The following is an 11774-nucleotide window of genomic DNA, read 5'->3' as shown; positions in this document are numbered from 1 at the left end:
GCCGGGGGCAGGTGGGGGGGAGGATCTCTGAAACCAGGGATGATGAAGAGCCGGTTTCGAGGGAAATATGCGAAGAGGTGTCAGACTCTGCTCTCTGAGTGCTGAATTAGAGAAAGCTGTTACTTATATAACTTCCTGTAATTGCCTGGCGGGGGGAGTAGCTGAGAGCCGCCCTCTCCTCTTTGCTGAGCGGGGGATCCATGGCCCTGCCCTCCCTGCGACGGGTTCACTTCTGCCTTAGGGCTTCGGGCGCAGGGTCGGTCTTTTCAACTGACGCTGGAATGCCGTTTTAAACAGCAGCCTCTGCCGTCCTTTCTGAAGATGGGAAACTCTTACGCCGGACAGCTGAAGACGACGCGGTTCGAAGAGGTCTTACACAACTCCATCGAAGCATCCCTGCGGTCCAACAGCCTGGTGCCCCGGCCGGTGTTCTCCCAGCTCTATCTGGAAGCCGAGCAGCAGCTCTCCGCACTAGAAGGTAGGAGGTGCCTGGTGTGGTTCCTGGGTCGTGTGCAGCTCCTGTTAGAACAGAATGGGAAACTCTTTCCTCCCTCTGTGTGGCAAACATTGAGTCTAGCAGAAAAGAATTATTAGAAAAAGAAAGGTGCACCTGTATTTTCCCTTGGCTAAGACTGAGTTTCAGCCATAAAGTTACAAGGAATACATTCATTGGGTAATGGGGAAGGAAGAGGGCTGCGTTGGGTTGTCATGAATTGGCTGTTACTGATGCTCTCATTAGAAAGTTTGGTGTTCTCACTGGGTAAGTCAGAAATGTTCACATGCTTTGGCCCTCAGTGATATTTTTTTCTTTCTGTCCCAAGATTCATGGCCATATCTTTGCAAAATAGTCTAGGTAGTTTCTTTTGGTGATCGTGGATACAAGAGCCCTCTAGAAACTTTGAAAAACCAAGAACAAACCCTTAATGAATTGAACGTGCACCAGGAATAAATGAATAAATTATATTCAGGCATGGGGACAACTTTAGGATTTACTTAATTATCCAGAGAATAAAATGGTTGTGTTTTCAGTCTTAAATATGTCTCTTTACTAGCCATGTGTTGGCGTGTCAGAAGTAACCCCACAGCAGTCCACGGGGAAGGACAGTTACTGTTACCTAAGTTCTTTTGCTCAGTTCATGCTTTCCATTGGAAGTTCCCTGCAGACTTCACTTAATATCGAAGGCAAAAAGGACCGTTGTTTAAAACAAAAATTAATCAATTAAGAAGGCATGCAGTATGCCTGTCCTGTGTTGGGGTGGTCATGATGTGTGTGGGTCAGTGTGTGTGTGTGTGTGTGTGTGTGTGTGTGTGTGTTGGCAGGTTGTGGGGATGGCTGGGTAGGAGGGTTGTGCTTAAGGGAAAATGAGGCACAGGGTTGCTTGTGTGGAATCTGGCAGCTCCTTATTCTAGCAGGGAAGGTTCCTCGTGTCCATCTTTGAAACGTCCTTACAACGTCAACTTTGCAAGCAGCAACAGTAAGGACCTAAAAGAGCTGGATGAGGGTCTGGGAGAAACTGGACTGGGCTCAAAAGCACGAATTAGGAAAACCAAGAATTCTCTGGTATTGAAAGTGCACATGTTTTCCAGAAGGGGAAGCGTCACTGCAACACTGGGGGGAGATGAGAGATGAGTGGGGGATGCAGGCTGTGTTTTTGGCTAGCTGACAGACTTACGTAAAATGTATGCATTAAACAGTCATCCTTAGCTGCTTTCAGTACCGAAAGGCTGCCTTGCTGATGATAAATTAATGATGGTAATGTTGATGACTTAGTCCATGTGAATGGCACCCTTAGAATCTACAAAGTGCTTTCCACCTCCACCTGCTAAAGTGATAGAACCCCATGATTTGGGACAATGGGAGATGGGTTTGCTTGCAGGTTGCAGTGGTGAAGGAGTGCCTGAGTCAGGGAGTTTTACCCTTAGCTTTGGCAGCTCTGTGTTGGAAAGGGGGCAGACAGGTGCTTAAGTATGCGGGGGGTGCTCCCCTGGGGGGAGAGAGGAGCAAGCCTTGGGAGGTTCCCTGTCAGCTTTTCTTTCTGCCTACGATCTCTAGGGACTACCTGGGAGCCTGCATCTCGAACATTCTGACTTCTTAGGATGCCTTCCCCTGCCGATAGGGCATTGGGCAGGTGAATTTTCCGGGGACAGCTTTGGGTGTCCCCTTCTCATGCCTCCCGTGTTGAGTGCCAGCTGTCGGTGCAGACTCCCTGTACGAAAACCAGAGCGGACCCTACAGCTTTTCCTGTTCGTCTGCAAACAGAATAGAGAAATCCTCCCGAGGGGCAGGAAGGACAAAGGAGGGGTCTGGTGGGAAGGTGGAGATTCTCTTTCTAGTTTGCTGGATGTCACCATGAACTGAGCACATAGCTCTGCCCCTGGATGCTGCGTCATAAAACTTGTCCTGGCCACACCTTGTTTTGTCTGTCTGTCTCTCTGCCAGGGTCTCTTGGTGCTGTCCTTCCTCAGACAATTACATTAAAGATGGTTTTTATGGCCAGGGTGCTGGTATCCTAAACACCCCTGGGTCTGTTATCTGTGTTCATGAGGGCGATTCAGCAGGGGCCTTATGACTTTGTTCCCTGGATTAGAGGTCTTATCACACCTCCTTCCAGGGGAAAAGGCTTTTATGTGCGATTTACTTTTTTTTTTTTTTTTAAGAGAAAGACGAAACAAAACAAATACCACCCCAGCGTTTTGAGATAAGCATTAATTAATTAAACAAGATGCAGTTCGTTCTTGTAACCCTACCCCCCTCAAAATGTCATATGGTTTCTTCTCGTGGAAAGAAAAGGACATTGAGCTCCGCAGAGTGAAGAAGTGTGACAGCATCTGGGCGTCTGTGTTTTCGTGTTAAGGTCCTTAGCCCCCAGTCTGGTTGGTCTTGTCTGATGCCGTGTTAATGCCCTCCTCCCACCCGGAGACCTTGGCCAGCAGTTGGGTCTGGTCTGCTCCTGGCTCTAACTCTCCTTACTCTCGCTGCTGCTGCCTGACTGATCCCATCAAAGGCCCTGGGCTGTCTGGTGTAGACCTTTGACCTTTGAGGTCTGCTCTCTCATCCCCTGGATTCTGAGCTCTTTCTCTGACTTTCTGAGGCCAAAGACCCTCCTCTTTCATCCTTTCTGAGAGTCTGAATTCCTTTTCCTTTTGGCTTTAGCAGAATAACGTGCAGACAGGCATTCCTGTGTGCCCTCAGAGCTCCAGTGGCTCTGAGTTCTCGCTCCTTCTTAACTCAGGTTGCTGGGGCCTTTGCCCTTCCCTCCGAGCCTCTGGGATACTGGCTCGGAAAGGAGAGTGGATGGTGCGGCCGAGCACAAACAGCCCTGTGCCGCCCACTCGGCAGGACCTGTGCCACATTGCTGGCGCCTGGGGTCTGGGCGGGATTCTGTCCCTTAGGCTAAAGGCACTCCACGCCTGCATTTAATGGCAGGAAGGAAGCATCTGGAGGAGGCTCTGCAGTTTATCCCCACCCCCCTTGGGTTCTTCCTGGGTAATCTTTTTATGGTCTTCCTGCCACCTTGGTGTCCTCTAGGCTCAGAAAGACAGACACCAGGGGTTCTTCGCTTCCTGCTCTGACTTACCCAAGGTCATGGGCCTGAGCTGGCTTAAAATGTTCAGTTTCCTGCCTCTTGTTCCATGGGCACCTTTAAAATGGTGGCCGCCGTGAAGACACATTGCCAGTACCCTGCACTGATTAAATCACATCAGGAAGATTCTGTGCAATGCCGAGGGCTGTATTCCCCCACATAGACTACAGCAGCTCCAAGTGGCCCTGTATAACCACCTCATTTTAAAGATGCAGGATCTGAGGCACAGAGAGGGTAAGTAACTTTCCTATGGCCACACAGACAGTGGCAGGCTCGAGGACTGAAACTCGAGTTCCCTGATTCCCAACCCCTCTCTTTGCACGGCACATGATTTCATCACTGACCTAGAACCACTTAGCCCACTGGATGGACGGAGGGTGCGAGAGCCGAGGAAGAGGAGATAGGAGAAATGGCAACAAAGAAACGAGCGCTGAAGCAGGAGGCAGAGAAACAAAAAAGACGACACACGGTCTTCCAGTCCAGCCCGTTTACGGATGCTTGTAATGACCCTATTCCATGAAGAAGTTTGGGTGCTAGTTATTAAATGACATTTAAACCTGGACAAGTTGAGAAAGATTTTGACCAAAGATGTCTGTTAGAAGAAGTTAGGACGAGACTTCCATAGCTTTGGAAATTCATTCAGATGAATTCTTCTCGAGCAGTGCCCGGTAAATGGGGCCTGAGGGTGTTGGCCCACATCAGGTGGGCATGGGTCTCCTGGGCACGGCCTCTGCACGAGCATTTTACAGGGTGCCTGGATCATAGAGATGAGGGAGGGCAGGGACCCCACTCTCGGGGAGCCCAGAGTCTGCGGGGAATGACAGGAAGCTATTTTCCTGCTGTGAAGGAACGCATGCGCAGGGATCAGTGGGATTTCCACGGCCAATCCCTGGCTCTTCTGGCTAGTTCCACGTTTGCCATGACTCCTAACATGTGACTGCACTTAAAAAAAAAAAAAGTTTCCTAAAGTCATAACATGCCTGGCCCTGTTCTGGAATGGCGCTTCGTGTGTATATGACAGATTTGGGTGTGTTTGTATTTCTGGTCCTGTCTGTGCATCCATTCGTCCGCTGGGGAGAAACACGTACAGTTTGTATGGCGGCGAGGCGGTTCACGCTGTATTTTGTATTCCAAGCGAGGCAGGACAGTCCGTGGCCGAGGTCAGCGTGGGCCTCAGGTGTACCCGGGAGCCTGCCGGCTGTGCTGGTTAGCAGGTCACCGAAGAGCTGTGGGCCAGGCATGGGGTCCCTCTCTGTAAAATGGTCTCTATCTTAATCCGTGGCACCTCCCACAGGAAGATTTTTGGAGTGCTTCATGCGCCATTCTTATCAACCAATTATATGTATATTGAACCCTTGTGCCTGAGCAGAGGCGGGCAGCTCTGCTGGATGGAAAGAGAAGCGAACCTGAATTTGAAGTCATGAGGCCAGGCTTGGCGTCTGAGTCCGTGACCTTGGGAAAGACCTCTGACCTCAGCTTTCCCCTCTGAGCAGAGAAGGGGATGAGGCCCGACTCCCAGCGGATCTGTAGGGACTGGTTAATTATTAAATGGCTGAGACTTGCTGACCACTTGCTTCCGCCTGTCTCCTCCCTCCCCTTTGCCGCTTCTAGGTGGTAGCCGAGTGGACAATGAGGAAGAGGAAGAAGAGGGAGAAGGGGGACTGGAGCCCAACTGTGCCCCAAATCCCTACCAGACGCACCCTCCGCCCGAAGGCTGCTGTACCACGGATGGTGAGGCTGGCAGCTGGGCAGCGCACCCCCCCCCTCCCCCGGAGTCTGCGGCTGTGCGCCGCTGGGTCCCCTGTGCCCCTGGCCACACCACCCCGGGGGCTGTCAGGCTCACCGCCCCTCGGCACTCTGTGGACAGCTGCAACCTTATGAATGGATTTGGATGCAACAGTTCATTTTCTACATTGGTTGTCTGGAAACCAGAATATATTTCCCAGTTCGGGTCGTCTTGCGCTGACGTTTCACTCAGACTGATGAGTGAGAATAATCTTTGTCCGCGATCGTACTTTACTGTTGAAGAAGGCCCGTGTATGTTCTCTCAGGAGCCCTGTGGAATCAGTATGTTGCTCCTGTTGCCCTGTTGAGGGGCTGAGACACAGAAATGCCAGGTGCGGGCACCTTGGTCTAATGACCAGAGCTCGTGCTCTGCACTCAGAGAAACTCGGAGTAAACCCCTGGCTCTGCCACTCACCAGCGGGACAGCCTCTCCGAGTGGTGTACGTTCATCTTCCCTGTTACCATCCCAGTCGAGCGGTGTCCCTAGTCAGTCAGTCAATTCGCTAATGACTGGGCCCCCCACTCTGGAAATATAGAGATAAAAGGTACAAGAGCTCCCAGTTTAATGGAGCTATGTAGGTAAGCAGACACTTTGCACACGATGTGGAAAGTGCTGACAGGGTGGGGTGGGCGAGCAGGGGTGCCTGGGAGCACAGGAAAGCCTCCCACGGGTAGAGTTCAGGGAAGGCTTCCTGGAAGAGGTGGCCCTTTATCTGTAGCATTAGCAGGAGTCTGTGAGGGGGTTGGGGGGAAATTGGGACATTCCAGACCGAGGAACAGCATGTGTAAAGGCTCAGAAGGTGAGAATATAGCCCATCTGGGGAGCTGCTAGCAGTTTATTTAGGTAGGGGTCTGAGGTGTGGCTGGGCAGGGCTTGGTGCAGTGATCAGATGGGGTGTAGAGGTCCCAGGTGCGTGTGTGTGGGCCTGGACTTGACCTTGTGCAGGATGGTGGCAAGGGAGGCAGTGAACCCTCACTGGGGCTGCTATTCCAGGGAGAGAGAAACTAATGCAGTGCCTCTTCGTGAGGTAGGACTTCTAGTGTCCAGATGTTAACAGGTCACCTAATTAAAGAAGGAAACAGTGAACTCTTCAGTGGTCATTGCGGCTATTTTCAAAGAATTTCCAAGTCAACGCGGTAAACACTCTGTCCACAGCCCACTTTTCTCCAGCTCTTCGGAAGGCTGGGCCCAGGCCGTGTAGGTAGAAGGCCTGTGGGGTGCTTGACCTCAGCCTCAGGGACTTTGCTTAACTTCCCTAAGACGATGAAGGGGAACGACCCCAAGTTGAGGGGCGGTCCTGGCACCATCCCGGCCCACCTCTCAGAAGCTCTGCACAAATCATGGAACCTCTCTGAGCTTCGATTTCCATCTCTTCAAACTGGGGGCTGAATCACTCGAGAGCTTTTGCAGAGCGTATCCTGGTCCAGTGCCTGGCACACAGTGGGCACTGACTCTGGGCCTGCCAGCCTCCCCACCTCTCAGGGCCCCTTTGTGGTCCTCCCCGGGGGCATGTGGGAGACTCTGGTCACAGGTGCCGTAGATGGTAAAGCAGGTGCGTGCCGGAGAGGTCTGTTCACATTGCAGGAAAGCCTTGGGACCGTCTGGGTCATGTTAACTCTCATTGTCTCGGTCTGGGAACTAAGGATGGAACAGACCCAGGAGATGGGGCCGAATGTGCCCTCATCCCAGAAGACCTCGGAGAGGGCCCATCCAAATAAATCTCAGCTGTTCCTCTCCTTTTATTTCCAGATATTTTAGGGCACTTATTTTTCCAATGGGAAATATATTTAAAAGTTCTAAAATACAAAATGTTCGAAAGAGCATGAGTGCAAGGCTTAATCACTGTCCTCACGTTCTGGTCCCAGTCCCGTCCCCAGGGGCAGCCAGCGTTACCGGGCTCTGGGTCCCTCTTCGTGACATTTGGCTATTCCTCATACATGTGAAAAACGCAGGGTGTAAAAAATACCACATTACTCATGATTTCTTATGGATTTATCTCGTATATTTTAATTGACCATCACTTCTCTACTGTTTTTCCTGTGAGTTCCATTTGTACATAAATGTGTATTACATGGTGACACCATAGTCCTCAAAGGAATTAATGTGCGGCAAGTGTCCTGAGTCACTGTGGTTATAATTTTATCTCTCGGAACTAATTTTAAAGTCAGCCACATGCAGAGGTGAGGTTTGTTCCTGACAAGATCTGGAATGTCCTCCCTTTGCCCATGTGGAGCCTGGTTCTGGGGAAGCCCCTTGGCACGCGTGTGAGTCCTGTCCATTCCTCGTAGGGTTCTGCCAGGCGGGGAAGGACCTGCGTCTTGTCTCCCTTTCCAGTGAGCCCATCGACATCCCTGCAGGCTTTCTCCTCGTGGGGGCCAAGTCCCCCAGCCTGCCGGACCATCTCCTGGTGTGTGCCGTTGACAAAAGGTTCTTGCCGGATGATAATGGACACAACGCTCTTCTTGGTAAGTCCCTTCTTTGCCCTTCTCTGTGGTTCCATCTGCGTGTGCGGCGGGGACAAGGGAGACCTTGGGGGGTGGGGGACAGGCCACCTTTGGGGCCTCTTCATCAGCATGTCCTCCTGGCCCGTTTATGTTTTCAGTAGGCTATTTCTGTGTGGAATTGGAATGTAAATGAGATTTATTTCAAATGTGACGAACTTCCTATAGAGAGCGTATTCTTTAGAATTAACTTTTTTGGATGTATGTTCAAAACCTTTTCTAAGTGCCCACCTGTGTCAGGAATAGGATACAGACCTGTCCTAGATGGTTTCGAAAGCCATCAGACATGAGGCAGAGGGACAGCAGGGCTGAGTGTGTGTTCCTGCTTGCAGAACAGTCATACCTTCTCCATAAAGTGGGGGTGATTCCCATACGTGCGCTTGGCCGTTCGGCAGTCTGGCCCCTTCCCTGGGCCTGGTGTCTCCTTTGGAGGAGGATCAAGCGGCAGAAGGGCTGTAATGATCTGCTCCAGACGTAGCACGAGGAACAGTGTTCACTGTAGAACATTTAAGTTTCGTGCTTCGTCCAGCCCCCGAAGCTGAAGGTACACACGCGTCGGTGGGTATTTACTGAGCACATTTTATGTCTGAGGCACCGTGTAAAGGATCCGAGGGGAGGAGAGGTGGGGGTAGGAGAAGGATTGAGCCACGGAAAACAAAGAAATCGTCCCTGCCTTGAGGAGACGTGGGTAAATGTCAGGAAGCAAGGCAGGTGAATGCCGGCTGCAGGGACACACAGCTCTGGGACAGTGACCGGGGGGAGAAAGGGTTCAGGCAGGTGTGGGTTTATCGTTAACTAGTTCTTGAAAATGAGAATAATCCCGGAAAATTCACTGCACCCAAGGAGCTCATGGAGTCCTTCGGTCTCCAGTTTAATTTGCTGATCGAGCCCACTCAGGATGCAGCGTGCCGGTAGGACAGCGCTGGTGACGTGGTTAGTGTTTGATGTGGCGGCAGCCGGGGCTCTGGCTGAATTCCACCACTTTGTGACTGTAAAGGAATTGCGAGGGCAGTAAATCAAGGAGGTTCTGGGTCTTGAAAGGTGGAGACAAGAATCTTGCAGTGCATTCACCGCCAGCCCCCTAACAGCCCCAGCTCCTCAGGTGCCGAGTGCAGAGGAAGTGGGGTCTTTGTTAATTGCTCGCCAAAAAGCCGTCGGAGGTGGGGAACGAGGGCCAGTTGTAATAACCGATGCTTTCTTCTTTTAAAATAACTTTATGCTCTCAGCTTGCACACTTAACACTGTTTAGTTTTCCTGCAATTAACCCTGACGCCTGCACAGGGCAAGGTGGCCCCGCAGCCCTCCGGGGGCCTGGGCTCAGTGCTTTTTAGTGATCTATAAAACGGAAGCCGTGAAGGATCTTGGGGGAAGCAAAGGCTTTAGCTCCTAACTTATAATCCACCCCCCCCCCCAATTTATAATGAAGGGAATCTTGTTTTCGTGACTTTGAATCAACCAAAGGATTTTGTCTGAGAAGCTGAAAGATTAAAATCTAGGTGTGCGTTTCCAGTTGTTGACGGTAATTCATCAAAATTGGCTAATAGCTAAGACGGAAGAAAACACTGAGCTAGAATGTTTTTCTTTGGGTGTGAATGAGTCCTATGTTCATTCAGCAGGCAAAGCATTAAGCATTTGTGGAATGTACGCCCCGGGTGGCAGGTGACTGCAACTGACTTACAGTTCCGCCCCGGGGCCCCAAAGTCAAGTCCAACCTGGTCCTTGCCTGGGAGCTTGCCACCTGGTGGGAAAGCTCAGGCAAACAGGGCTTCAGCTGAGAGAGCTGCCGAAATCAAGTTTATACTACATCTCCGTGCAACACACTGTAGCTGGGGGGCTGCAGAGGGGCACAGAGAGCCCCGGTGACGGGAAGGGTGTCTCTGAGGGTGTGCTGTTTGAGCTGGGCCCTGAAAAACCAGTGGCAGTTTGCCAGTTGGGGAACAACGACAGCAGCTAAACACTAACAGCAGCCACCTTACTGAGCGCTTGCCGTGGGCCAGAAGCTGTGCTTGGTAGGATCAAATAAGCCGGTGAGGTGGGTATGCTATTATCTGGCGTTTATATCTGAAGAAACAAAGGCACAGAGAGGTTAAGCAACTGGCTCAGGGATCACCCAGCTAGTAAATGGCAGGTCCTGAATTTGAACCCAGGTGCTCTGGCCCTGGTCTCATGCTCCAGAGGATGGGGTGCTCTCAGGCAGGAGGGGGGGGCATGTGCATGAAGGAGGATGGTGTCCTGGAGGAACGGGGAGGAGACTGGGAGTGGGGGCTGCTTGGGTCCCACTTGGGAAAGGCTACGGTGCCCGGGAAGTCTTTTTTTTTTTTTAAAGATTTTGTTAATTTTTAGAGAGAGAGATAGAGGAGCACAGGGAGAGGGACAAGCAGACTCCATGCTGAGCAGGGAGCCCGACACGGGGCTTGATCCCACAATCCTGAGATCATGACTTGAGCTGAAATCAAGAGTTGGATGCTTAACTGACTGAACCACCCAGGTGCCCCAGGAAGTAATTTTTAAACTGTGGAAGCAGAGAGAAGACTATGATAATATAGTGTATCTGTCTTGTCTCTTTAACAATTACTAACAGTTAGTTGTGTTTTCCTCCTAACTCTTCCTTCTTTATCTTCCAAATTATTTGGAAGCAAATCCCAGATGTGTCATTTCATCTGTAAGCATTTCAGTGTATATCCCTAAAAAGTAAGGGCTTTTTGTTAGAAATCCTGTACCATTATCATATCTAAAAAATGTAACAGTCATTCCATAATATCAAATATCCAGTGTGTTCAAATTCTTAGTTTTTTTTTTGTTTTTTAAAGATTTTATTTATTTATTTGACAGAGATAGAGACAGCCAGCGAGAGAGGGAACACAAGCAGGGGGAGTGGGAGAGGAAGAAGCAGGCTCATAGCGGAAGAGCCTGATGTGGGGCTCGATCCCAGATTGCCGGGATCACGCCCTGAGCCGAAGGCAGACGCTTAACCGCTGTGCCACCCAGGCGCCCCCTTTTTTTTTTGTTTTGTTTCTTTTTTTGTTTTTTTACACAGTTCGTTTGTTTGAATCCAGATCCAAACAAAATTCTCCCAAAGCATTTGGTTGACCTGTCGCTAATTCTCTCTTCTTGTATAAGCCCCTCCTTCCTAGTTTTCCCTTAACAGTTTCTGTGTTTGGAAATGTTCAAATAAGGTGATTGCTATGTTTTTAACTTGCGTTTTAGAACAATCTCTTGGAGGTCACATGAGGAGCTGATTTCTTTCCCCCTCTTCCCAAGGGAGAACTAGAGGCAGGCGAACGACTTATGAGCCTTGTTGTCGGATTCTACGTAATTCCAGGGTCTCGTTGGTTATGTTTCAAGCCTGCTAACGTACCAGCGTTACCCCATCTTTCCATGCCCATCACCCCCGTCCTGTTTCTGTCTCATCTGAATCCTGACTCGGCTCTTAAGGCTTTCCCTGCCTCTTGGGTGTGGGCCTCTCGCTCACTGCCTGGTAGGCACTCTGGTCTGGATCCTTCTTCCCAGGCACTCGTGGAAGGCTGCAAAGGGAGGTACGCCTTGGAGGTCCACCTTCTGAGACACGAGTAGAAAGCAGATCCCTTCCACACTTCAATTGGAATTTGGCCAAACTATCAAGGCTGGGGGCCATGGACGTATTTTTTCCTCATGTATTGTGAGGCGATATTTACCTCCACAAACAGGATCATGGCAGGAATAACAGAAATCAAGCACAAAGTGGAAGAGGAAGAAATTGCCCAATGAACATCTTTTTCTCTTTGCCCCTGTTTCTGCTCCATCCACCATGCACATGGGGCTTTGAAATGATTTCCACAGCTTGTGTTCACAGCGTGGACGTAATGCTAGATGCTTACTGTTGCCCCTGAATTTGCTGCAGTAAGCCAGAGACGATGCTGTTTT

The 11774-nt window shown here is 50.5% G+C and overlaps 1 protein-coding gene across 1 annotated transcript in view; it reads left to right on the top strand.

Annotated features, from left to right (window-relative positions):
* The first annotated feature begins 321 nt into the window (after positions 1–321).
* GREB1 (growth regulating estrogen receptor binding 1) overlaps positions 322–11774 on the top strand; it is a 71447-nt gene continuing 59994 nt past the window's right edge. The window contains exons 1-3 of the mRNA XM_040622789.1: positions 322–478; positions 5196–5315; positions 7659–7835. Coding sequence (XP_040478723.1) covers positions 322–478; positions 5196–5315; positions 7659–7835 — 454 coding nt within the window. The remainder of the gene's footprint in view (positions 479–5195; positions 5316–7658; positions 7836–11774) is intronic.

Source organism: Ursus maritimus, unplaced genomic scaffold (genome assembly GCF_017311325.1).
Source record: "Ursus maritimus isolate PB19 unplaced genomic scaffold, ASM1731132v1 scaffold_6, whole genome shotgun sequence".
Lineage (NCBI taxonomy): Eukaryota > Metazoa > Chordata > Mammalia > Carnivora > Ursidae > Ursus > Ursus maritimus.
Note: the sequence above shows the minus strand (reverse complement) of the source record. Positions and strands in the feature narration are given on the sequence as shown.